This window comes from Vitis vinifera, chromosome 7 (genome assembly GCF_030704535.1).
Source record: "Vitis vinifera cultivar Pinot Noir 40024 chromosome 7, ASM3070453v1".
NCBI lineage: Eukaryota > Viridiplantae > Streptophyta > Magnoliopsida > Vitales > Vitaceae > Vitis > Vitis vinifera.
Genome location: NC_081811.1, coordinates 3,314,949 through 3,342,824, shown reverse-complemented (window position 1 = coordinate 3,342,824; position 27,876 = coordinate 3,314,949). Strand labels below are relative to the sequence as shown.

The following is a 27,876-nucleotide window of genomic DNA, read 5'->3' as shown; positions in this document are numbered from 1 at the left end:
TCAATAAATTAGTAAAATATTGATAAAATATCTAAAAATATCTGGATATTTTAATGGTTGCCTTTTAGTAAAAGCAGGGCAGGTGGCCCCTAGAAAAAATAAAGCATTGGTTTGAAGGTGGGAGCTGGATCCAGGGCAAGCTTGTCAATATCACCACGGCTGGAACCATCCAAGGAAAGTAGATGAGCTGCAGGTCAAACGGTCAGCCACCAAGTCACACAAGAAAACAGAATTAATTAATATTTGCAAGAGTATTCCAAAGCACAACCTGCACAGGGAAAGGGTAAAGGTGTGTAGGGAATCACCAGAACAAAAGAAGCCATGGCCATCTTCGCAAAGACCTCCAAGGTCATTCCCTTCTGCCATTGGTCTATCAAATCTAATCCCCGTTTTGAAGGACCGTCTTCTCCAAAAACTAGAAACACCTGCCCTCCATAACCAGAAGTTGGTCCCCTGTAATTAATAATAAAAAGAAAAAAAATATGTAAATGTTGCGGGAAGTAATTACCGATACAATCGAAATATCCGATGGTTTGGGGAAAAACATGCTTTCATATATTTTTTTTATCGCTATTTTTTAATAATATAAGGACTACTTTCATAAAAAGAAAAATATGATATATCATTTTCATCAACAAAATATTTATATACAAATACAATTCAAATTTTATCTCCTACTCTAATTTAAACTCTATATTATATTCTAATTCAAACTAATAATAATTAGATGAATCATAATAATTAATTTTAAAATAAACATCTAAATTATTTATTTTCTCATTACTTTTAATCATCATATGTATTGTCTTTGACTGATTTCTATTCATTATTTTTGTACTGAAATTTTAATATGTATAAATTTTTAATTTATTTTAAATGTATTTATTTATTTTTTTAATGAAATCAACTATAAGAAAATTATTTTTTTCAATATTTTTTATTTATTTCTTTAACATTTTTTGAAAAACAAGCATAGTCTAAATAGCTGGTCATCAAATCCCCACACAAGACCCAACATAATCCAATTCCTTTTCACATTCTCCTCCTAATTTTCATTGTGACCAAAATTTAGATTATACTTGATTTTCAAAAGATATTAATAAAAGAAAAAATGTCAAAAAAAAATACTTTTTTTATATTTGATTATATTATGAAAATTTAAAGAAATTAATTAATAATTAGAAGTTTACATAACTTTTAAATTATTTAACTTTTTATATAGATTAATTAAAATAATTGAAGAGTTCGTCTCTGTTTTCTTATTTTCTTTCACGGTCATCTAACGTAACCTAAACAATGAGATTAGAATATAACCAGTCCATACGGCAGAGTAAGATAATGTTTCGAGTACTTTAATGAGTGTAAATTAAATACCTGAGCGGCTGCATGGGAGAAATTTCAGAAGGCGGCGGACCCACGAATTTGACTCTATCGGCTGCCGGTCTTACAATTATTTATACGGCAGAAAAATCAAAGGGATGTCGACATGGGGGCAATGGAACAAGAGGCTTCGAGGGAAAAAAGGTGTATGAGAGTCAGCATGCCATTGTAGTTTCCTGCTTTGGGAAAGCTTGGGAGCTCACCGTGGATGCGCCTGTACTGTCACCCTCAACACTCGAAGATGGGTTTTTATGTTGCAATTAATATTACGGCAGCCGGCGCCAAGGCCTCGCCTTCCGCCACGCCAACGGCGGACGTCTCCTTCGCAATAATCATATGATTCATATCGATCCCGTGCATCGGGCGCCTTGGGAGTATGGGCTCGGGGCGGATCAGATGATTGCGGCGCCTGGTCCAGTTCTTACGGACCCGATTCCTTCGCCTGCAGACATAGTGCTTCCACCGGCAACACAGCAAGGATCGTCTCGGTCCACGAGGACCCCAGAGTTCCGAAAGAAAAAACCCATCAAGCTTCTTTAAATTATTTTAACTTTTTATATAAATATTAATTAATCGAGAATATAAGTTTTTAACTTATCTTTATTTTATTTTATTTTTAATAATAAAATAAAATATAAAAAAAATCAAATTTCCTTTTTTTTTTTCAAATTTTTAAAAAAATATGTAAAATAAAAAAAAATTAAAAGAAAAAAAATTACTTAAAGTTAATAAATTATTTTTTTATACTTCTTCGAATTTATGACAAATAAGTAAAAAAATATATTTTTATGTTGTTTCAAACTCATTTAATTTGTTTTAATTTTTTTATATAAAAAATAAATAATTTAAAAATAAATAAATTTTAATTGATTTTCATTTTAATTTTAATGTAGCGATTAAAATAGCGCCATTGATACATTTTGTTTTTATCCTTTACTGGTAATTTTTTTCTTTCATAAATAATTTTACCTTCTATTTAGCCTATAAGAAAAAGCTAAAGAAAAATAAGATTAGGTTAGAAATTTTGAGAAAAAATAACATAAAAAAAAATGGATCTAATTTCCTAAAATTAATCTCATCAAGTATTAATTAATTTTCTATAATTAGCAAAAAAATAAGATATCACACTATTTTTCTGTTTCTTGTACAATAAATCAAATATTATAATTTATTATTCCATAAATTTAAACTCTACATAAAAATTAGATTATTATTATTACGAAACCTTAACAGCTACATGATAAAATTACACGGATTCCAAAAGGGTAATCCATGACAAAATCCAATCTATTAGTCCCAAGTCCTAAGTCTGGAGTGACGTGTCAGTAGCCCATACCTAATTTTCTCGGTCCACAATTTTCAATTGGGCGGGCTGGACTCCGCGACAAAGGTCTGGCCCATTTTACTCATCACAAATGTTAAACATAACGAGTTTGAATATCATTACATTACAAATTCATCATCATCATCATCATCATTTATTATTATTATTATTATTATTATTATTACTATTATTACTATTATTATTATTATAACTTGTGGTGTAATATAAGCGGAATATGTGGAGTTAATGTTTATGTTCTTTTCATTACTATTATTATTATTTTATGATGACTTATTATAATGCATAGGTACAAATTAGTTTCTCACCAACCAAACATTTGGACCATGAAATACATATTTTTGTTTTATCTTTCTCGTTTTCATGATCATGGGTTTTTAAATTTTAAAAAAAGGAATCATTATGGATTGTTTTATTCAAGTGCAATAATTGGTAAATTAATGCATACTTAAATAGGATTCTATTCCCAAAAGTTTGACCAGTTTATCATTCGGTTATTTGATGAAAATGGTAATTGAAAGCCCAATTTTTTAAATCTATTTGTTCATCATTTTTTTACCTCATTTTGATAAAAATATCGTCGTTCCTTTCTTATAAAAATAACTTGTTATTTTAAAACATATTATAAATATTTGAAATAGTTAAAGACATTTATATAAAAAGTAAGTTACTCTTAAAACAAAAACATGGGATGTGATAAATTCATAAATACGATGATTATTTTATCATTTTTAATCTATTAATTCTTTATTATTATTATTATTATTGGATTATTTCCAAATAAAAAACACCAAATATTTTTAAGTAGAGATGGTTGTCGTAGTGGCCAAGAAAAAGAATAGCATCATTTTATTTCAATATTGAAATGTTATGATCATCTCATTATATTTTTTAAATCTTGATTAAGGATTAGGATCTTATATATGGTGTGCCATATATATTCCTATCTATAGATAACAAAAGTAAAAAATAATTTTTTTAAGTAAATCCTATTTTGTAAGCATTAGGGGTTGTTAAGGAAATTTATATTAATTATCGTGTAGTTTCCAAAACAACTAAACACAACAATAGAAGTAAAATTTGATAGATTTCATAATTGTAGCTTAAAGTTAAAATATAAATCTCATATTTGTTACATTTCCAAACTTTCTTTTTTCAAATGATTTTCCGTTTCTAAATTTAGACGGTGTCCAATCAAATACACTTAAAAATGTATCAAACAAGTACCAATATCACGATCTCACGGTCTAATTACATGTCTAACAATGGCTTGAAGTCACGTTTGCTCTTCGAATATTAAAGGTCTTATATTTTCTTCAATTTAACTCAATTTTATTATAAACCTATTTAACATTAATAAATTTATTTACAATTGTATGGTAGTTAACTCTTTTGAATTGCTTTTCTTTATTCATTGTTTGAACCTATTTTTTTATTGATTACTACTTTATCATATGAAACTGTATTATAATCTTCGAATACATATAAATTATTCAACAAGAATTGTCTTTATAAAACACTTATTCAACAACAATGCTACATAAGTAATAACCAAATACCTTTGGAATTGACTTCGTTTTTAACATACTCCTTGTCATCTCCACAATTGTCTTATTTTTTATCTCAATTATACTATTTTGCTCTAAGGTATAGTTGGTTGCCATCTTAAGAACAAAATAAAATATTACCTTTGCTCGTAATCTTTGATTTTTATTAAAATTACCTTATCATCCAACTAGTTTATCCAACTGAAAAAATAATTTTTTCTTAGCACACACATGTTATTGCATCTTATATTGAGATACCAAATATCTTTATGTTTTATGCCTAATGCTTTTATATAATAACCTAACACCAAATGTTGGTATGCCTCAATAGTTATTTGTTCATTTTAAAATTTTGTTGAAAATTCAAAGTGTTGTGTTCATATGTCTTAGATTTGAAACACTACATATGAAACCTGTCTTTAGATCGTAGAGTGTTATTCATTTCTCTAGAAGAATATTTGTCATCATCTTTATCTTTATCAGTGAAGTTGTGTTTTCATCTATCTTTACTTTTGACACAACCAAAACATTTACCATATTGTTAACCACCATGACCTTTTGTAAATATTTTGCTTTACAAATTCTACTCCAAATTAAAAGAATTGATTTTCAAATTTATTGTTTGCTCATGTTAACGTAATGAACCCATTAATCCTAGTGCAACAATATATTCAACTTTTGTACCCAAAGGTCACATAACTTTCTCTACTATTTTTCTATCATTAAGTTTATTACCAATAACTCGCATCTGATTGTAATGGTCTCCGCCTAATTAAAACTATCTAAGATTAATTAAGATTCATTTCAAATACCCAAAGGTCACATAACTTTCTCTACTATTTTTTTGTCATTAAGTTTATCACCAATAACTCGCATCTGATTGTAATGGTCTCCGCCTAATTAAAACTATCTGAGATTAATTAAGATCCATTTCAAATTTTTTGGTCTTCTTAGTATTTGTAACTTCACTATTTGGTACAATTATCACTTTTATATCAATTTTATAGAGTATATCATAGGCCTTATTTATTGTTTCTGCCTCTAAGATTTTTTCAAAGATCTATTTAGAATGTAATTTTTAATAAATATTTATACTTCTTTATAGTGCCTTGAATTCTTTCGAGTTAATTCATTTGTTGTAATCACGATTAACTATATTCCATGAATCTCGAGATTTAAGTAAAACTCGCATCTAAATACGCCAAATTTAGAAATTCTTATTTATGATTTTTTGGAGTTGTATTTGAATTAAATTATTATCTATAATCATGATTTCACCAACAAATTGGTATTCCAACTCTAATGTTTTGGTCTCACCTATTCCTTGATCTTAGGGGAAATCACCAACGAATTGCTTTACTAGATCTCATAAACCGCTTATGATTACATAATCAATCTAGTAAAGGGTCTTGTACAAAATATCTTCAAATTTATTAAAAAAAAAAAAAGAAAAAGAAAAAAAAAGGGCGAAGATAATTTTTTTAGATATTTGACATAGGATAGGAAGCAACTAGTATCGACCATGCATTGGAGATGAGGAATACTAGGGAGTAAAATGAAACACGCAACAATACGCCAAAAAACAAACCATATCAAACGAAACCAAACAACACCCAATCCCCTACACGCTAACCGCCTTGCTTACACAAGCAACCAAACAAGTTTCATTTCCACTCACATCATCAAGGCGAAGACAACCCAATATCCACCGTTGGATCAAATAAATTAAAATTCTTCCACTCTATATTTGGTCATTAAAAAATATTTTTTTAGTATTTATTTTATTATAATATAATTAATTAAAAATTTATGTATTTGTGATTTATTTAATTTTTATATAAAAAGATAAAAAAAAAAGATTTAAAAATTGTATAAAAATAATTTATTAATTTTAATTATATTTGATTTTTAATTTTTTTTATAATATAATTATTTTTTTCTTTTTACTTTCTAACAACTAAATATAACCTGGGAGGAAAGATGGGAGGATGGTTTGGAAAATCTTGGGTTGGAGGGCAGTTTCGGCATTTTGTGCCCATATAAACAGCGAAAACCCCAAAGCCAATTGTAGAGAGAAATAGAGATAACGAGCCTGAGACACCTTATCTCTCTCTCTCGGACATTGTTTGAAACTCAATCCGAAAGGGGCGAAATCTGAGCCAATAAAACCAAACCCTAAAAGCAAACCCTAATTCTCGACCACCCGCAACGCTTTTTTGGTGTTGTGTGTTTGCTTTTTGGTGCAGAACAAAAGCTCGGGTCCATGGAGTCGAAGGCCTTTGTCCCTCTTTCTGGAACAGAAATGACGTCGCAACCTTCGAATTCATCAGGTTCTTTCTCTTCTCCTCCTATTAGAGCGTCTCCTTCTTATGGTTTTGATACTGAAGCTGTTAGAAAGAAGGATGTTTTGGAAATTAATGGGAAGAGTAGTAGTAGTACCAGTAGTAGCAGTGGTGCGAGTAGTGATGGTGAGTCTGAGAATGGGGGGTTTGTGAGCGGGGAGGAGGACTTTGAGACGGCTTCGGAGCCAATTATGGAAGACCCGGATGAGGAAATTGTAGAAAAAGGCATAGGAGGGGAAGGTATTGATTCCCCTTTTGTTGGTTCATCGGAGTTTTTTGTGCCCAAGATGGTAATGCCAGTTGCGAGGGTGTCGACCGACGATGAAGAAGAAGAGGGTGGGGATGATGTTGTTGGAGGCCCTAGAGCTAGGGTTTTGGGGGGTGAAGAAGAGACAGGAGAAACGGAGTCGATTGGGGTTGGGGCTGATGGTTCGAAGAGGATTGGTCTTGACCCGGGTGTGGAAAATTGTGAAAATGAAGGAAAAGGGGTTTCTGTGCAAATGGATTCGATGGAGAAGCCAGTTGTACGGGAATTGGTGGAAGGAAGCAGTATTGGTGGTGCCGCCCAAGGGAATTCAATTGAGGCTTTGGGAGCTGATAATGGTGATAGCACTTTTGAAACACCAAAATTTGATGACCGTATCAAAGAAGATGCATTTCTGGGTGGTGGGACCGATCTAGTTGGTCCTCTTATTGCAGAAGCAGCAGCAGCAGCAGATAATAAGCCTGTGGCAACGGAAAGTGTGAATATAGCTAGGGAAGGAGATTCAGTTGTGGATGCCATACATGTCAGTGTGTCCGGGTCTGGATCGGCTATTGTTGGGGATGAGGGTTTCAGACAGAATGCAGATGGTGAGAGTGATCAAGTTAGCCCTCTCATTGCAGAACCTGCGGATAATAAATTTCTGGAGGAGGATGGTGTGAAGTTAAATGGTGGAGGAGACTCAGTTGTGGAAGCTATGCATACCAATTTTTCAGGGTCTGGACCAACTATTGCTGGGGATGAAGAGGAAAACAAAGATTCTGAGATTGAAGGAAAGGAGATGATGGTTGATGATAGTGTTAAATTGGATAAAAGGTTTGATCAGATTAGTGGTGACTTAGAAGAACCAGTTAATTCAAAATCAGTTGGAGTGGATACTGATTTTGACAAAAGTATTAAACCTGTAACCAACCTCAATGTTGAAACTTCAGAACTGGGAGAGAAAACTGATGGTGGTGTGGAGAAAGATCAAGAACTAAATGTTGGTGCTGTTGTCCGTGGTACTGTTATAGTTGATAACCAGGATGGTACTAAAGGGGATGCTTGTACTGATAAAAGCGAAACTGCTGGTCTGATTAATAATAAGGAGAAACAAGAAACAGAAACCAAGCCAGAAGCTGATTCTGAAGCCACAAGGAATGAGCCTATTACAAAGATAGCTGCTGATGGAGTACAATTTGTGTATAGTGGGAAAGAAGCTGTTGGCAATGAAGATCAGGCAGTGGAAAATGGTGCTGAATCTACCACAGAGAATCCAACACTTGAGTCAAAACAGTTAGAAAACAATCTTACACATGTTAATGCTCAGGGCGCTGAACTGGAAAATGTGGTCTCTGGCAAATCAGAGTCACCTGAATCTGCGGATCTCAGTTCAGTTTTAAACCCAGCAATAAAACTAGATGAAACCAATCATCACTCAGATGAAGATGATGAAGAAGGTGAGATTGAAGGCTCGGTTACAGATGAAGAGTCTAAAGGTATGGTTTTTGAAGGTTCTGAAGCTGCCAAACACTTCTTGGAGGAACTGGAGCAAGTATCAGGTGGAGGTTCTCACTCTGGTGCAGAGAGTTCTCGTGATCATTCACAGAGAATTGATGGTCAAATTGTAAGTGATTCAGATGAAGAAGTGGACACCGATGAAGAAGGAGATGGAAAGGAGTTATTTGATTCTGCTGCATTGGCTGCTCTCTTGAAAGCAGCAACAAGTGCAAGTTCTGATAGTGGCAGTATCACAATAACCTCTCCAGACGGATCCAGGCTTTTCTCTGTTGACCGTCCTGCTGGATTGGGATCTGCAAACCGGTCTCTGAAACCTGCTCCCCGACCAAACCGGTCCAATCTTTTTACTCCTTCTAATCTTGCAATTGGAGGCGACTCAGAGAACACCTTGAGTGAAGAAGATAAGAGGAAGCAGGAAAAGATACAGCTGATAAGGGTGAAATTCTTGAGGCTTGTGCAGAGGCTAGGTCATTCTCCTGAAGATTCCATAGTTGGGCAGGTTCTGTATCGGTTGGCACTTCTTGTAGGGAGGCAAACTGGGGAAGAATTTAGCCTTGATACTGCAAAGAGGAGAGCTATGCAGCTTGAAGCGGAGGGGAAAGATGACTTAAACTTTTCCTTGAACATACTGGTCCTCGGAAAAAGTGGAGTGGGAAAAAGTGCTACCATAAATTCTATATTTGGTGAACAGAAGGCCCTCATTAACGCATTTGAACCTGCCACTACTACAGTAAGAGAGATTATAGGAACTATAGATGGAGTTAAGATCCGGGTCTTTGACACACCAGGGCTCAAGTCTTCTTTCTTGGAACAAGGTGTCAACCGCAAAATTTTATCTTCCATACAAAAGTTTACAAAGAAATGCCCCCCAGATATTGTCCTCTATGTTGATCGTCTGGATGCTCAGACCAGAGATCTTAATGATTTGCCATTATTAAGGACAATTACTAGTTCTCTTGGTCCATCCATCTGGCGAAGTGCTATAGTCACTCTTACACATGGTGCATCTGCACCTCCAGATGGACCATCTGGTGCTCCTTTAAGTTATGAGACGTATGTTTCTCAGCGATCTCATGTTGTTCAGCAGTCTATTGGGCAAGCTGTTGGTGATCTGCGTCTGATGAATCCGAGTTTGATGAATCCTGTTTCTCTTGTTGAGAACCATCCTTCCTGTAGAAAGAACAGAGATGGCCAGAAGGTGCTACCTAATGGCCAGAGTTGGAGACCCCAGTTACTGCTGCTAAGCTACTCTATGAAGATATTATCTGAAGCAAGTTCTCTCTCAAAACCTCAGGACCCATTTGACCACCGCAAGCTCTTTGGCTTCCGTGTCCGTGCTCCTCCTCTTCCATACTTGTTGTCTTGGTTGTTGCAGTCCCGCACACACCCAAAACTCTCTGCTGAGCAGGGTGGTGACAATGGTGATTCTGATATTGACTTGGATGATTTATCTGACTGTGAACAAGAAGAAGACGAGGATGAGTATGACCAGCTTCCACCATTCAAGCCTTTAAGGAAATCTCAAATTGCTAAGCTTAGCAAAGAGCAGAGGAAGGCATACTTTGAGGAGTATGATTATAGGGTGAAGCTCCTTCAGAAGCAGCAATGGAGAGAGGAGTTAAAAAAAATGAGAGAGATCAAGAAGAAAGGTAAGGTTGCTTCAGATGATTATGGTTATCTGGGGGAAGATGGTGATCAGGATAATGGAGGTCCAGCTGCTGTGCCAGTTCCATTGCCTGATATGGTCCTGCCACCATCCTTTGATTGTGATAATCCAGCTTACAGGTACCGGTTCCTGGAGCCTACTTCACAGTTTCTGGCGAGACCAGTTTTGGACACCCATGGTTGGGACCATGATTGTGGGTATGATGGTGTCAACCTTGAACAGAGTCTAGCCATTCTTGGTCAGTTTCCAGCAGCAGTTTCTGTTCAAGTGACTAAGGACAAGAAAGAGTTTAACATCCATTTGGACTCCTCCGCTGCTGCAAAGCATGGGGAGAATGGATCGAGTATGGCAGGCTTTGACATCCAAAACATTGGAAAGCAACTTGCCTACATTCTTCGTGGGGAAACCAAATTCAAAATTCTGAAAAAGAACAAGACAGCTGCTGGGTTCTCTGTTACATTCTTAGGAGAAAATGTGGCCACTGGGTTCAAAGTTGAGGATCAGTTCACACTGGGCAAGCGCCTTGTTTTGGCAGGTAGCACTGGGACTGTTCGATGTCAGGGTGACGCAGCATATGGAGCGAATCTGGAAGTACGGTTAAGGGAAGCAGATTTCCCAATTGGACAGGATCAATCTACACTAGGCCTCTCTCTAGTGAAGTGGAGAGGCGACTTGGCACTGGGGGCCAACCTTCAATCTCAGTTCTCCATTGGACGGAGCTCAAAGATGGCTGTTCGGGTGGGATTGAACAACAAGCTGAGTGGACAGATCACAGTTAAAACAAGCAGCTCAGAGCAGCTCCAGATTGCACTTGTGGGTATTATTCCAGTTGTCATGGCCATCTACAAGGCCATCTGGCCCGGAGTTAGTGACAATTACTCAATCTACTAGAACCTGTTTCATTTTTCTTTTTTGGTCTGTCTCTGGTAGTTTACATTGGGTAGCCAACCTGATATAGATCATAGTCTGAAGCACATGGTTTCTTGAATAATGCTTTAAATTTCATTCGGTGTAGAACTGCTACTGCAACTATTTGGGTTATGTTATTTTGCTGTTGTCGAATTGTATTTGAGAAAGAGGTGGAACTGAGAGGGAATCTAGTAATGTCATGGTCTGTTCATTAGTTTTCCATTGCTGAATGAATAAGATAGTATTTTGCCGTGTCTCCATTTATTCCAAGCTCTTGTCATTTGAATTGTTAAACATCTCATTTTTCATGTTTAAGGTTCATTGTAGACTGCTGGGAAAAAGGCAGAAAGGGGGGTTGGTAATGAAATCCTAAGCCATTTTAGCCTTCGTGACTTCATTTGTTTCTAATCACTTTTGATTAAACTTTGAAGCGGGAGGGGAATACAGCAGATGCCATTTATCAATCTGCTTAGGCTCTGTTGGGACTGGGGTTTTTATTGTTTAACCTTAAATAAAAATCTTAGTAATAAAAAGCTCTTTGAACGAAGAGCGTAAGTTAATACACAACTGTACATGCTTGATTGGGGCTGTTTCTAATCACGTATATATCTCAATTTTATGAATATATTGAAAATATTGGTAAAATATTCGTGAATATTTTAACTCTAAAAATATTAGTGAGATTGGAACTGGTTCAAAATGCATGAAAATGTTTAAAAAAAGAATAAAATGAAATAAGTAAGAATATGCATGTATTAAAGTGATAATTGACATATCTAGTTAATGATAATATTTATCACTTTTTTTTTAAAAAAAAAATATCTTAAATTTCTTTAATATATTTATATTATTTTATTTTAAAATTTTAAAATTATTTTTATTAAAACATGTTTTATTATATTTTAAATAAAAAATTAAATTGATTTATATCACATATTTTATTTGAGGTTTAATTTCTAAAATTTTATTATAAATTTGTGAGGACAACTTTTTAGTATTGGTATTAATTTTTTTAAATAATTAAAATTATTAAAATTTGTATTATTAATTTATCTTATCAAATTTATTTTAATTTATAAAATATTAGAGTTTTATTAATATTTTTTATAATTTAGTAATTTTTAAATAAATTAAAATTAAAAGGATAAAAAAATAAAAAAATAAAAGTGAAGTGATAATAATTTTTTAAAATATGATTAATGAGATAAATATGATAAAAAATATATAAATTTAAAATAAAATATAAATTAGAAAAAAGGTAATTAAAGATTAAAAAATTGATTGATGATTTTTCACAAATTTTTTACTCCGTTTGTAGCCCGTTGAAAAATCGGCGATTTATTAGTTTTTAATCGATCTTTTGTCCATATATCAACGGTTTTGTCCGACAACTTTCGGTGGCTAATATTGCATTGATGCCTCCCGATATCCGATATTTTAAAGAAATTTCCGAAAATTTTCAACCTTGAATCTTGATGGCTCATGGGTTGTGTTGGGTCATCCATTTGGCTTACATCAGTTAGCACGATACAACGTGACACAATTTTCAATTAGGCCATGCTAGTACCATAAATGCCCATTAAACATTGGATCATGCTGGTCGACCCGACCCATTTGACACCAACTGAAAGATCCACTTATATCCGGGCCCTTCATCGATCTCCGAAAGGGGAACACGTTCCGGTAATGAGAAATGATATGTTAGGCTAATTATGACTTTTTGATTGAAGCTCTTATTTTATATGTTATGTACCATAGCCCATACGTCGACGAGGCATATCCAAAAGGGAAAGAAGACAGCCCTGGGAACAGGAGACCGAAATTAAATTTGGGTTTAACATATTGTGTATGGCCCACCCCACTAAACCAATTTGTTAGCAAAATTTAAAATATTGCCTGTCTGTCGCCCACCACTCAACCAACTTGTTAGCAAAATTTAAAGAACCCATCAGCTTCATATTCTTCCCAACGTTGGATCTCCAAATTATTTAAAAGCATGGAATGATATGATTATTATTAAAATATTATCTTTTATATTTTATATTCTATTTAAGAGTTTTAAATAATAAAATTTTCAAAAATTCAACCTTCCCTTGTTTGATTCCAACTCAAATTTGATTAGAGTTGAGTAGGAAAATGAGAATGAATATTTTGTTTTTATTTTTATTTTTTTTGAATAAAAATGAATTTGATAATTCAAATTCATGTGTTTATACACAAATAGGAATGTAAGGTTGAAATGGTAATTTGATTCTATTTCAGTCTCAAGTAAAAATATAAATGAAAATAAAAAAAATATCAATAATATCTGAACATATGATTTAAAATGATTTTTTTTTAATTTTATAAAATTATCACATGATACATAGTTTGAAATAATTTTTTATTTTTATTAAAAAAAATCAATGAGTTTATTTTTATTTTTTGTTTTTTTGGCTAAATAATAAAAACCTATTTGGGCATGTGCTTTAAAAACAAAATCGTTTTTAAAAATTTATACCACTATAACACTATTTGGTTAATGTAATTTAGAAACAATTTTTAAAAACAAAGTAAAATGAAAAACTGCTATTATGATTTTTTTTATTAGAGAAAATAAATTTTGAATCAAGTGAGATTTTGTATTAAATTTATTAATAAGTTTAATCATTTTTAAAAATAATTTAAAACTCAATATATTTATATACTAACTATAAAAATAATAAATATAATTAATGCTTTAAATTCTTTAATAAATCTTGTAAATTTGAAGACTAATTTGAAATTAAAAAAATTGATTAATTAATTATAAATGAAATAAAATAATTTAAAATGTTTCTAATTGAGTAATATATGTAGGCATATGATGAAAATTTTGACAAATTTAAAACTTAAAAAATTAAATTTTATTTGTTTTTATATTTATTTAAAATATAATAATATTAACAATTATTAATTTGAATAATTATTTTTTATTTTCTAAAAAATAAATGAATTATACTTTTATAAGATGTTAATATCCATATTTTTATAATATTTATAAAAGTTTATAAACAATATTAAAAATGACAAATTTTGAATTATTTATTTTTAACAAAATAAATCAATTAATTTAATATCTATATTTTAATAATATTTATAAAAACTATAATTTATGATTTTATTATATTATTAATATTCATATTTTATTAAAAAATATTTATTTTAAATTCATTTGTAATTAAAAAAAATTATTTTAAAAAGATGTGAATTAAATTTATATAAATTATATATAATTCGAAACTATAAATTGTGTTTTATATAGAATCAAAATATAAAAAAATTACTTTTAAAAATTGTTGGAAAAAGGGGATGAATGAAATTAAGTAAATCCATTGAATTAAGTAAATTCATTCATTTTTCCAGAATTCTAAGAGTCTCAAGAAGCCAAATTCATTTTGGCTTTCTGAACCTGTCTGTGTTCTTCCCTCCTTGAAGTCTATAAATAGTGGTAGACTTTCTTTCAAAAAAGTACAGAAAAACTTTGGAGTATTGTCAGAGTGTTTAAGAGTTCCTTCTGTGTCCGTGATAGAGTTGAACAATTTCCAGTTCGCCGAAGTGGCTGCAGAGTGCTGTTGCTGTCATTCGAAGATCGTTTTATCCTGGGAGACAGACGCCTTGCGATTCTCAAAGCACCTGTGGAGAAGGCGAATCTGTTTTAAGGAGATTGTGTTTTCCACAAGACTCGGTCTAATCTTCTTCCTTAATTCTCTGTTTTTTTTTTTCCAGTTTTCTTTTATTTTCTTATGAACTAACCAGTGTGTGCAGTGTGGTTGTCTAACATTCTTAAAACAGATTTTTTCAAAGGAAAACCAGTGGTTGGTGAAAAGAAAAAAAAAAGTTATCAGGAAGAAGAAGAAAGAAAAAAAAAAAAAACCGTGGTTGTGAAAAGAAAAAAAAAAATTGAATTACAATTTGTAATTGGAAAAATAAATAAATAAATAATCTTGTTGTTTAAGTTTTCCGGGAAAACAAACAAACAATTTGGTTTGTTGTTTTCGGTTTCGGGAAAAAAAAAAATTAAAAATTAAAAGTTTTAGGAAAACAAGTTGTTGTTTTCTAAAAGAAAAAAAAAAAAAATTTGTTTGTTGGTTTTTTTTTTTTTTTGGAAAAACAAATTTTTTTTTTCGAAAGAAAAAAATAAAATAAATAAGTTTGTTGAAATTGGGTTTATCTGAAGAAAAAAAAAAAAAAAACAAATCTGAAAAAAAAAAAAATTTCAAATTTGTGTTTTTTTTTAAGAAAAAAAAAAAAAAACAACCATTTGTTACAAAAAGAAGTTTCGAACTCTTAACCTGAGCCCTTTTTCTCATGCTCAACTCAGTATGACACCATTGGACTATGACTCATGTTTTTTTTATTATGGGAAAAATACCTTCTTATAAAGTTTGTACCAAGTCTTTTGAAAATTTGGAAATTATGATACAGAGAAGTTCTGTCTAAGGTAATTGAAATTTAAGCGGGACCATTTGTGACCCCTCCAATTTCTTGGGAACTGAATATTCTGTCTAAGGAAGCTAGTCCTGGTCTGGGTCATTATACCCCACTAGTCTTTCCTGGGAATACTCTGTAAAGTGATTTTCAGTTTTTTTTTTTTTAAGTTTTTGAAAAAAAAAAGAAAAAGAAAAAAAAGAAAAAGAAATTGACACATTTTCTTGGATGTTTCAGGAAAATGACAACTGAATCCGATAACGTTGTTGTAACTGAATTAGCCCCAGTGGCAACCCCTACTGTGGCCCAAGTGCCAGCGATGCCTATTGCTGTACCAATCTCTGTCTCACCAGGAGAAAAACCAGAGAAGTTCAGTGGACTAAATTTTAAAAGGTGGCAACAAAAGATGTTATTCTATTTGACCACGTTGAATCTTGCAAGATTCTTAACTGAGGATGCTCCTAAGCTCAAAGAAGACGAGCACGATATCCAAGTCATCAGTGCTATAGATGCTTGGAAACATTCTGACTTCTTGTGTAGAAATTATGTCATGAATGGTTTAGCTGATTCGTTGTACAATGTTTATTCTGACAAGAAAACAACTAAGGAGCTATGGGAATCTCTAGACCGGAAATATAAAACTGAGGATGCCGGGGCTAAGAAATTTGTTGTGGGTCGCTTCCTCGACTATAAGATGGTAGATTCCAAGACTGTGGTAAGTCAAGTCCAAGAACTTCAAGTAATCTTGCATGAGATACATGCTGAGGGAATGATGTTGAGTGAAACTTTCTAAGTGGCAGCTATTATTGAGAAACTACCCCCTGCTTGGAAAGATTTTAAGAATTACCTCAAGCACAAAAGAAAGGAAATGAGCATCGAGGATCTAATTATTAGACTTCGCATTGAAGAAGATAATAGAAGATCTAAAAAGAAAGGGGCGCACACTCTAAATGAGGCCAAGGCTAACTTTGTGGAACATGGTCAAAGTTCCAAGGCAAAGACGAACAACAACAAAGGGAAAGGATCTAAGTTGGGACCTAAAGGAGGGATCTCAAAGAAGCCGAAATTTCAAGGGAAATGCTTCAATTGTGGTAAGCAAGGTCACAAGTCTGTTGATTGTAGACTGCCCAAAAAGAATAAACCTAAGGAAGCTAATGTGATTGACGACATCACTAAAAATGTTTATGACATTGACCTCACAGCAGTAGTCTCTGAGGTGAACTTGGTGGGTTCTAACCCAAAGGAATGGTGGATTGATACTGGTGCTACTCGCCATGTATGCTCTGATAAGAAAATGTTCTCCACTTTTGAACCAATTGAGAATGGGGAAAAAGTGTTCATGGGGAACTCTGCCACCTATGAGATCAAGGGTCAAGGTAAAGTAATCTTGAAGATGACTTCTGGGAAAGAGTTGACTTTGACCAATGTTTTATATGTACCGGAAATTCGCAAGAACTTGGTGTCTGGTTCATTGCTGAATAATCATGGATTTCGGTTGGTCTTTGAGTCAAACAAAGTTGTTTTGTCCAAGAGTGGAATGTATGTTGGGAAAGGGTATATTAGTGATGGAATGTGGAAACTCAATGTAATGACTATTATTAAGTCAAATATGAATAAAACTAGTACTTCTACTTACATGCTTGAGTCTTCTAATCTATGGCATGGTAGATTAGGACATGTTAATTATGATACATTACGTAGATTAATTAACTTAAATCATATACCAACATTCCAAATTAATTCCAACCATAAATGTGAAACTTGTGTTGAGGCAAAACTAACAAGGTCATCTTTTCAAAATGTTGAAAGAAACACTGAACCCCTTGATTTGATCCATAGTGATATCAGTGATTTGAAATATGTACAAACAAGAGGTGGTAATAAATATTTTATTACTTTTGTTGACGATAGCACCAAATACCGTTATGTGTATTTACTAAAAAGCAAGGATGAAGCTATAGAGAAATTTGTTCTCTATAAAACCGAAGTTGAGAATCAACTTAACAAGAAAATTAAGGTACTAAGAAGTGATCGAGGTGGTGAGTATGAATCGCCATTTGTTGACATTTGTGCTCAACATGGGATTATACACGAAACAACAGCACCTTATTCGCCTCAATCCAATGGAGTGGCTGAGCGAAAGAATCGTACCTTAAAGGAAATGATGAATGCAATGTTAATAAGTTCTAGTTTGCCACAAAACATGTGGGGAGAAGCCATTTTAACTGCTAATTACCTTTTGAATAAGGTACCCAAAAAGAAAGCAGAAAAGACTCCATATGAGTTATGGAAAGGAAGAAAGCCATCCTACACATACTTACGAATGTGTGGATGTCTTGCTAAAGTGGCAGTTCCTCCACCTAAAAAGGTGAAAATAGGACCTAAGACTATTGATTGCATTTTCATTGGCTATGCACATAATAGTAATGCTTATCGGTTTCTTGTTTATGAATCAAATATCCCAGATATTCATAAGAACACGATAATGGAATCAAGGAATGCATCATTCTTTGAAGATGTATTTCCATGTAAATCCAAAGAAGAGCCAAGTTCATAAAAAAGAATGCTTGAGAGTCAGGATCAAAATGAAGAAGTTGAGGTAGAACCTAGACGTAGCAAAAGGGTAAGGACAGAAAAGTCTTTTGGTCCAGATTTTCTAACTTTTATGCTTGAAGGCGAACCTCAAACTTTTAAAGAGGCAGTGAACTCTACAGAAGGTCTTATGTGGAAAGAGGCCATTAAGAGTGAAATTGATTCCATATTGCAAAACCATACTTGGGAACTAGTGGATCTTCCACCAGGTTGTAAACCTTTAAGTTCCAAGTGGATTTTCAAGAGAAAGATGAAAGTAGATGGATCAATTGACAAGTATAAAGCAAGACTTGTAATCAAAGGCTACAGACAAACTGAATGCCTAGATTATTTTGACACATATTCTCCTGTGACGAGAATAAATTCCATAAGGATGGTACTTGCAATTACTGCATTGAGAAATCTTGAAATACATCAAATGGATGTAAAAACAGCTTTTCTAAATGGAGATTTAGATGAAGAAATCTATATGGAGCAACCTGAGGGTTTTTCAGCTCCAGGACAAGAAAAGAAAGTTTGTAAACTGGTGAAATCTTTGTATGGCTTAAAACAAGCACCGAAACAATGGCATGAAAAATTTGACAATGTTATGCTGTCACATGGCTTCAAAATCAATGAATGTGACAAGTGTGTTTATGTCAAGGATACAGAACATGGATATGTCATTGTATGTTTGTATGTAGATGACATGCTTATTGTTGGTAGTGATGATAAGATGATCACATCTACAAAGAACATGTTGAATTCAAGGTTTGACATGAAAGACATGGGACTTGCTGATGTTATATTGGGAATAAAAATCAAAAAAACATCAGATGAACTCATATTAAGTCAGTCACATTATGTAGACAAAATTCTTGGAAAGTTTGATAAAGATAATTCTGGAGTTGCTAGAACACCGGTGGATGTAACTCTACATTTGTCCAAGAATAAAGGTGAGAGTGTTTCTCAAGTAGAATACTCTAGAATAATAGGCAGTCTAATGTACTTAATGAGTTGTACAAGACCAGACATAGCCTATGCGGTTAGTAAACTGAGTAGATATACGAGTAATCCCGGAGCCAAGCATTGGCAAGGAATTATAAGAGTACTAAAGTACTTACGGTTTACTCGTGATTATGGACTGCACTATACAAGATATCCTGCTGTACTTGAAGGATATAGTGATGCGAATTGGATATCTAATGTTAAAGACTCAAAATCCCATAGTGGTTATGTGTTTACACTAGGAGGTGCAGCAGTGTCGTGGAAATCCTCAAAACAAACGGTTATTGCCAGATCCACAATGGAATTTGAATTTATAGCACTAGATAAATGTGGGGAAGAGGCTGAATGGTTACGCCACTTCCTAGAGGATATTCCAAGGTGGTCAAAGCCTGTGCCTCCAATTTGCATACATTGTGATAGTCAATCTGCAACTGGTAGAGCACAGAGTAATATGTATAATGGTAAGTCTAGACACATTCGTCGTAGACACAATACCATTAGACAACTACTCTCAACTGGGGTTATCTCTGTGGACTATGTGAAATCCAAAGATAACATTGCGGATCCACTAACCAAAGGGTTAAATAGAGAGTTAGTTGAAAAGTCATCAAGGGGAATGGGACTAAAGCCCATAAAAGAATAAGTCAATACAGTGGATACCCAACCTAGTTGACTGGAGATCCCGAGATCTAGGTTCAAAAGGGACAACTAAACTGTAAAGACTTTGTTAAATCACTGTAGGGATCTTCCCTAGTCCATTCCTATGATAAAATAGTGATGCCCGTAAGAGGAAAGGGTAAGCTATGCTTTTAATGATCCTTATGCTTCGGAAATCCGAACAGAGTAATGCGGGTTACTCGTGATTAAGAGATCATCTATGTAAGAGTGAAGTGGGGCCGCTTCTAAGGGAATTGAATAGGGCACAATTCTTATTAAACTCTTACAGAACCAGGCGTATGTTCATGGCCAAAATGAACATAAAAGTGAGAACTGAAATATGTTAGGAAGATTCCTGTGTGAGATATGTCATCATCTACATAAATGGCAGAGCAGTTCAAGGACATCGTGTCTACTATTTAGCTAGTAGAGTAAACATATTTCTACAAGGGAAGGTTCAAAGGGTAACACCTACCTCTCCTATGCAGGTTTCAACCGTTGTACTCTATCACAAAGTTCATCGTGTCTTAATTTCTTTCATGTGGGGAATTGTTGGAAAAAGGGGATGAATGAAATTAAGTAAATCCATTGAATTAAGTAAATTAATTCATTTTTCCAGAATTCTAAGAGTCTCAAGAAGCCAAATTCATTTTGGCTTTCTGAACCTGTCTGTGTTCTTCCCTCCTTGAAGTCTATAAATAGTGGTAGACTTTCTTTCAAAAAAGTACAGAAAAACTTTGGAGTATTGTCAGAGTGTTTAAGAGTTCCTTCCTTCCGTGTCCGTGATAGAGTTGAACAATTTCCAGTTCGCCGAAGTGGCTGCAGAGTGCTGTTGCTGCCATTCGAAGATCGTTTTATCCTGGGAGACAAACGCCTTGCGATTCTCAAAACACCTGTGGAGAAGGCGAATCTGTTTTAAGGAGATTGTGTTTTCCACAAGACTCGGTCTAATCTTCTTCCTTAATTCTCTGTTTTTTTTTTTTTCCAGTTTTCTTTTATTTTCTTATGAACTAACCAGTGTGTGCAGTGTGGTTGTCTAACAAAAATAACTCATCTAGTTCTTAAATTTTTGAAAAGTATTTTTAAAAATAATTTGATAGGAATCAAAATATTCACTTATATGTAGGATTTCATTTTTATTAAATAAAATTTGATTCCATTCCTATCATAAGTGAAAGAGAAAATAATGAAATACTTATTTTCACTTTTCATTCCAACATTATCGATAGTCTAACATTTCTCATTCAATAGCTGACTTTATTATTAATGAAATAATAAAAGAAAAATATTTAAAATTTTCAATTATTTAGTATTATGAAATTCTAAGGAATATATAAATTTAAAAAAAATATTTTATAAATTTGCCTTTTATACGGTAATCCGAAATAATTTACAGGAAACACCCATATTTAGTATAGATGCTCATCACAGTATGTTTTATTGTTTTCCCAAATCCCAACTATAGATAAAGCCAAAAAGCAAAGCACTTAAAACTTTAAAACAAACCGACAGCCCAAAACTAATCACCATCATTGTGCCAAGGGAATAGCATTCCCGTTGGTTTCCACGGTGGGGAGAGCGCTAGCCTCCTCAAATACCTTGGCGATTCTCTCTGTTGGAATTAATGGCAGATACAACGCCACCGTGTACCCTCTCTCGGCGGTGTAGGACACACTCTGGTTGTACTTCTCCGACCAGTATGCCGCTGTGGGGACTACTACTTGAGCCACTTGAGGGAAGAGCGGAAGCCGATTCAGTGACCTCCAAGCTGACACAGCGTACTGCTCCGCTACCGGCTCGTACTTGGAGCAGAGCTCTTTGGCGGTGGGCTCGTACTTACTGTACACGTTCTTCGTGATGTTCTTCGCGGTGTCCACCACGCCGGCGCGCTGGACTTCTGAAGCCACGGCTAGGGCCAGCTCAGGAGCCTTCTGAGCCACGGTGATCGCTTGGCAAGAAGCCCGCTTCACCAGCGATGGCACGTGACGTTCCAACTCGTAAATGGACGCCTCAACCTGTAAAGTTACACCATCATGTTAGCGTATTATTGCAGGTGGTGCTAAAATACGCCAAGAGCGTTCTTCTCACCTTGCGATCGACGAACATCAGGAGTTCGAAGGGAACGTCGTAGAACTTCTCGTAAACCGGTCCAATAACGGTCTTCACGGTGCCTTCGACGGTTTGGACGCCGGGCTTCAGCGGACCAGAGTTTTCCTTCGCGTACTCGTAGAGGCTTGAGAAGCAGACGATGACATAGATCGCTGCCACTTGGACGAAATCCAGATACTTCAACCTTTTCTCCTCGCCATGAACCTAAGAATATCAATAGGCCAAAACCAAAGAGATCTTAAAACAGATCGTTTTTTCGCTTGATTTTCCTTCGTTTTCTCAGCAGCCAAACAAAAAATGAAAACAATAATTCCTTTCAAGTCAGATCGAACACCAAAACAGAAGAATTTACCGTTTCTGGTTGCTGTTTGGCTTCTGATTCGGCCATGATCGTACTATTTCACTGGCTAAGTTGCGGCTGTGCAACAGACACCTAGTTTGCCCTCGCGAGATTCTTCTTCTACTTGCTCCTTCGATTATAACGGAGAGGAAGCGGAATCAATAACAACTCGCGATTTATAGGGATCCCAATCTAGGGGCGACGATCTCCACGACCATCCACGGGAAAACTACGACTGGTGCCACGTGGCGAGCTTCTAGATGGTTGATGAGATTCAACTTGTTGAGGCTAAGTTAACTTCATCGCTTGGATCAAGCGGACGGCTTATGATTTATGAATATTTACACGTGGATGCTCGTGAACGCTTCCGATGACAAGGCACGTCCTTGCCACGTGGCTATTATGGATGGCACTTTTCTCGATACGTGTCGGAATTTGGGAGGGTGTGTTGTGCATGGCACGGATAGCTATGCAACCATTGGCACGATGACCAAGGTTGTTTAAAACGTCACCGTTTCGTTTCCTGACGAATTCGAATTAGGTATCATTAGTTTAAGACAAATTGAAAACAGTCTTTCTCAAAAGTAATATTAGATGATTGGTAACGTCAAAAAGTAGAGGATTAGATGTCAAATTTTTCTAAAAGAAATAGTTTGCCTGTCTGATTGATTCTTCCGCACGATCCTTATCTCCCTAAGTTGGTCCCACATCGAAAGCTAAGGTTTCATCTTGATTCCTGGTCTCTTCCGAACTTTTCCTTTTCTATTACAGCCAAACGATGCCATCATATTACAACCGCCAATAGTGGGGAATGCGTTCCTTATCCATAAAAGGTAGGGATGTTATAGTTGGATAAATTTTTTTGCTGTGGGAGTAGTACAAAACACAACCAGAGAAAGGCCAGAAGTGAAGTAGGAGGGTTAATTGAAGATAAAGCCACGGTTGGATGATAGAACTGAAGGGTTTGGACCTCTGGACCTAGGGACCTCTTATTGGGAGAGTGAATGTGCAATCTTGTATTTGCGTGCTTATTCTTATTTGTAGAACCTAGACTCCTAACTAGATGACTCTTACCAATTTCAATACTTGGATGTTGAGCCAAGAGACACGTGTGGTTATATTTTCATTCACTTGTGTCTTGACTCTTGACATGGATGCAATGCCATGGGGGTGGGCCGGATGAGCAAGCTGTTGTGTGGAGCATGACTTGATTGGGCAAGGTATGGACTAAGGCCAGATGATACCAAGCACGTGAGCCAAGCGTCATGTGAGTTGAGCAAGGCATCGGGTTAGGTTAAAGGGGTGCAGTCAAGCCTTGGCACATACCCAAGTGGTGGGCTGGGACTGGTGCAGCCAAGGGGCACTGACATGGACCAATACCATGGGCTTCTGACGCAGTGTGCATTTCTACACCTTGCTGATTGCGTGGATGGAAGAGCAATGGCTAGGAGCTCAAAACGTGGGTTGAATTAGGCACTCTAGAATACACACGATAAGAGGGCCAAAACTAGTGTGGCAACTGCCTAACGATGTGGAGAGTTGGCCGAATTGCCATGCGAGCATGACACACAGCCGTCACTTGGTTCAACACCTAGTCTAGGCCCTAGGGTTGAAAAATGGCGGCAGATTTGGCACGCATCACCTTTCTCCCAACCCTCTGTTAATTTGTATCTACTCTTATTCCCATAAAACCCCTCTTCAAACATTTTTTTTACTTTTAAAATATTAAAATTTATTGAAAGTAAATATAATTTATAAAAAAATATTATAAATATTTATAATTTATTTTTATGAAAAACAATATTTTATATAAATTAAAACAAATTTGAAATAAAAAAATTAATTAAAATAATTTTTCATTTAATATTATACATGATTACTTTGGGACTGGTGGGATAAAATTATATTCAAACCCGACTCAAACCCATTTTGAGTTTCAAAAAATTTCTTCACACATTAATATTTATTTCAAACTCATTCCTACCATCCCTCACCAAATCTAAGGAGTTGTAGGGCATTAGACAAGTAAATTGTTGAGAAAAACATGTTAAACATGTGGTATGAGTTAGGCAAGTCTTTGTTGTGCCAAAACATGTGGCCTGCAAGGATGAGGCAACAATGGCATGATTCAAGGAAGTAGACAAACTTAATTGGTGAAATTAAAGTTTTTGGCATTAATCTTTGATTCATGATAAGTTATAAGAATAAATCAAAATAATCATGCAAGATGGTATAGATTCCATTTTGTGATATGTATATGAATATTATATCATATGTTTATATTAATTTATTTAAAAAATGTAATTTAATGTAAATATTATCAATGTTTTAAAATTTATCGAACTCTTTATTTTTGGAATTTTTGTTTGATATTTTTTATATTTTCAATTATTTTTGTAAAAACATCCTCTTTTGATGCACTTGAATTTAATTCATTAGAATTTACCTATCCTAATCTAATCATGGGCCTTCAAGCCCACAAACATATTTAAACTTGAGGCCCCCCTCAGAAAGAAAGTCAGGCCCAAATCGACACTCCAAAAGGCCTCCGTGAAGCAACAGCGAAGACTCAAAAAATGGAGGAGAAGCAGAAGACACTTCTCGAGGCCGTGTTTGGCGAATCATCCGACAGCGAAGACTCCGATCACCATCCGCAGAATCGGTTGGAGGACTCTTCAATCCATTCCGAGAAAAACCCTAGCTGGGAACCCATCAGCGAGATCAACGGCCTATGGCTCTGCAGAGACTTCCTCTCTCCGCAAGAGCAATCCTCCCTGCTCTCCGCAATCGAAAAAGGTTTCCTCCTTTTCTTTCCTTCTTCCCTATGTTTGGGTGCTGAGAAAATTCACTTTTCCCAGGATAAAATGGGTGTGGAGTCGGAATTTTGCTGTGGTTTAATTCTCTTATTTTCTTTTCACAACCTTTCCTCGGAAACCAAACGGAGCACTGTGTGTTTAATGTTGTTGATAATAACTGTCATATGTTTGAGCTGATTTCAGTAGTTATCAGTGAAATGGGGCATCGGTCTTGCGTTGTGTGGATATGGTTGAAATCAGTGGAGCAATTTAAGGATAGGTAAATCTATTTAGAAGTTTCAATAGGTTCAAAGATACAGGGAACATCATATTCTAATGGTGGATAGCTTGAATGTTGACAATCGATGTCTGCAATTGAGTAGTTGAGTTAATCCCAATTTGTAGAAACGTCGGACCATTCTTGCCCGCTCATCGAATTCTTTTGAATCAGTGGTGGTTATTGAACCTTTTTACTAGAAGTTGTGTTTTTGATCCAGATGCTGAATGTTGTTGCTGTACAAAAATGGTTATAAGGCTATGAATAATTGGGGTGTATGTTTTGTAGTTGCATTGTAACTATTCCTTCTTTCAAGTTGCTCTTCTCAAAATCTTTGATCTGTACATACATTTGCGATATTTTCGGATTTACTCTGGGGATGCAGAGTCCTAATCCTCATTGACTTTTCATGTCAAATTCTTACGTATCTTGTTTTACACCATGTGGTTTCAGAAGGATGGTTCAGTGAAGCCTCTCATAATCAGGTACAATGCAGCTTCAAACCCTAACATATAATATCTGGAAACACTCTACATTTCTAGCAGTTTTGGTGTTGTCATTGTAGAATATGAATTACCTTTTATAGTCTTATTCTCAATCACTTTTTCTATTCTTTGCTTCTCTTAATAAGTTTTGTATTTGAAGGGGTGACACACACAAACATGAATGTGGAAATAAGCTTTGAGTTTGAATTGCTTTCAACAAAAATTGGTTAGGGACTGAGGAAATAAGAATTTTGAAACTAAAAGGAGTTGCTTGATCAAATGGGAATAGTGCTTTCCTTAGCAATGTTGGGAGTCCAAAATTGATAATATATGTTTAACTACGAGGAATTGGATAAGTATATGATCCCCACTTAATTTATCTAGTTCTATTAGCCATATCCTTAGCACTGCATTCCTTGTTGGGAAGGTCTATCATCAATAGTGGCTTTTCTAAAAGAACAAATATTTTCCTTGTGTTGTGCAGGCTATGAGGTTTGGAAACCTTCCTGAGTGGGCAACTGAACTCTCTCATTCCATTCGTGAGGTGGTGCTTTTTAGTGATTATGTTTCTGAACACATGGACTCAGTGACCTGTGATGGGGATGAGAAAGGCTGCCTCTTGCCATCTGAAATATTGTGGAGAGAGCCCCTTTTTGATCAACTAATCTTAAATGTATACCAACCAGGTGAGGTGCGAATAACTTCTGAAAGTTCAAAGTTATTGTTTTGACATATACTTGAATGAATTGTGGATTAAATATGGCATTTTATCATCAATTCCATTGGATCAGAAGAAGAGTGTGATTCAACTGGTCAATAAGTTCAACAATGTAAGTAGAAATTGAGATGATTTTTCTCCCCTTTTTTTTTTTCCTGTGTGCAGGGTATCTGTCCACATGTTGATCTTATGCGCTTTGAAGATGGAATTGCCATTATTTCTCTGGAGTCATCATGCATTATGCATTTCACCCATGTTGATGATACAGAGGCTTGTGACAGTGGAAGGGAAGGAAGAAACTATTCGCCCATGACAAAGATCCCTGTTTATCTGACCCCAGGATCTCTAGTTCTGATGTCGGGAGAAGCTCGCTACTTCTGGAAGCATGAGATAAATCGCAAGCCAGGATTCCAGATATGGGAAGGGCAGGAAATTGATCAGAAGAGTAGAACCTCTATAACACTGAGGAAGCTCTGCAAAATTGAGTAGTGTCTTCATTCCTCCACCCATTTGCCCGTTTCAGGGATTACCAGTTCCATAATTGTATTCCAAAATATGTTTGTTTGTCTGCAATCCCAATTTCAAATCTGCAGAAACTAGGGTTTGAGATTTTGAACTGCATACCTGTATCAAAACTAAAATGACAAAGCCACATTCATATTGCAGAAGAGAAAATTGAAGTTTTCAGATGTTGCCTGCTTTGGAAACAAGATGAACACAGGGTGGAGAGCCTATTTGCCACTGTAAAATAGGTGGTAAAACCCAGATGGATATGCTAGGAGCTATGTAGTTGCAATTAGTAAGAGTGCAACTCTTTTATTTCACTTTTTTAATTTTTTAAATTTTATCAACCACTTTTGATTTTCTCCCTAATTCTAAAAGCACTCCCAAACTCTTAGTTGTAGCCTCCTTATATGAATAGCATAGTGGATGCAGATGTTTTTTTTTTGATAACCGTGGATGTCCAAACCCAAGGTTGGGCCATCTGAGCTATCCCTCAGGTTAGGTATGATTGCTTGATGGGCAAAGCCAAGACCCAGCCACTCATGATTCACATTCTCTTTGGATTCCAAAAGTAATCAACACCATGTTTATTATATTCAAAAAGGAAGAAGCCAGTGGGTACTTTCCTTCAATTCCTTGTTCTCCACCGATCTATTCAATGTATTCATACATTAGCAGTAGGGTTTTGTAAGAAAAGAAAATAAAACATATGTTTGGACCTTGTACATGCTAAATTTATTTTCATCTTCTAAAAAATAAAGTTAAGAAGGAAGGGATAAAATGTACATTCATGTTTTCAAAATTTTGTTAAAGTGAAAGATATGTTTGGTTACAATTTCTATATTTAGTTTTTGAAAAATTTGAAAGAAAATAAAAAGGAAAAGTAAAATATATATATATATATATATATATATATATATATAAATTTAAAATAAAATAAATTATTTTTATATTAAAATATATAAGTTTTTAATTACTTTTAATTATATTTGATTTCTCTAAAATCAAATTTAGA

At 34.7% G+C, this 27,876-nt stretch overlaps 3 protein-coding genes across 3 annotated transcripts; 2 read left to right on the top strand and 1 right to left on the bottom strand.

Annotated features, from left to right (window-relative positions):
- Nucleotides 1-6,293: 6,293 nt before the first annotated feature.
- LOC100243553 (translocase of chloroplast 159, chloroplastic) lies at nucleotides 6,294-11,212 on the top strand. Its single transcript, XM_002267238.4, has one exon. It carries the CDS (start codon nucleotides 6,533-6,535, stop codon nucleotides 10,928-10,930), a length of 4,398 nt encoding a protein of 1,465 aa, XP_002267274.1. The 5' UTR covers nucleotides 6,294-6,532; the 3' UTR covers nucleotides 10,931-11,212.
- Nucleotides 11,213-20,984: 9,772 nt separating this feature from the next.
- Nucleotides 20,985-22,548, bottom strand: LOC100251998 (stress-related protein). Its single transcript, XM_002263908.5, has 3 exons — nucleotides 22,095-22,548; nucleotides 21,722-21,946; nucleotides 20,985-21,648 (listed from the first exon to the last, which is right to left on the bottom strand). The coding sequence occupies exons 1-3, from the start codon at nucleotides 22,128-22,130 to the stop codon at nucleotides 21,163-21,165; spliced, it is 747 nt and encodes a 248-aa protein (XP_002263944.1). The 5' UTR covers nucleotides 22,131-22,548; the 3' UTR covers nucleotides 20,985-21,162.
- A 2,059-nt stretch (nucleotides 22,549-24,607) lies between these two features.
- Nucleotides 24,608-27,046, top strand: LOC100257344 (alkylated DNA repair protein ALKBH8 homolog). Its single transcript, XM_002263830.4, has 4 exons — nucleotides 24,608-24,878; nucleotides 25,608-25,639; nucleotides 26,124-26,330; nucleotides 26,523-27,046. The coding sequence occupies exons 1-4, from the start codon at nucleotides 24,659-24,661 to the stop codon at nucleotides 26,844-26,846; spliced, it is 783 nt and encodes a 260-aa protein (XP_002263866.1). The 5' UTR covers nucleotides 24,608-24,658; the 3' UTR covers nucleotides 26,847-27,046.
- Nucleotides 27,047-27,876: the final 830 nt, after the last annotated feature.

Coding starts and splice junctions, on each gene's coding strand:
- LOC100243553 (XM_002267238.4), top strand. CDS start 6,533: ATGGAGTCGAAGGCCTTTGTCCCTCTTTCTGGAACAGAAATGACGTCG.
- LOC100251998 (XM_002263908.5), bottom strand. CDS start 22,130: ATGGCCGAATCAGAAGCCAAACAGCAACCAGAAACG. Junction 21,947..22,094: donor CCAAACAGCAACCAGAAACG/GTAAATTCTTCT, acceptor TGATATTCTTAG/GTTCATGGCGAGGAGAAAAG. Junction 21,649..21,721: donor TGATGTTCGTCGATCGCAAG/GTGAGAAGAACG, acceptor GTAACTTTACAG/GTTGAGGCGTCCATTTACGA.
- LOC100257344 (XM_002263830.4), top strand. CDS start 24,659: ATGGAGGAGAAGCAGAAGACACTTCTCGAGGCCGTGTTTGGCGAATCA. Junction 24,879..25,607: donor GCTCTCCGCAATCGAAAAAG/GTTTCCTCCTTT, acceptor ATGTGGTTTCAG/AAGGATGGTTCAGTGAAGCC. Junction 26,331..26,522: donor ATGTATACCAACCAGGTGAG/GTGCGAATAACT, acceptor TCCTGTGTGCAG/GGTATCTGTCCACATGTTGA.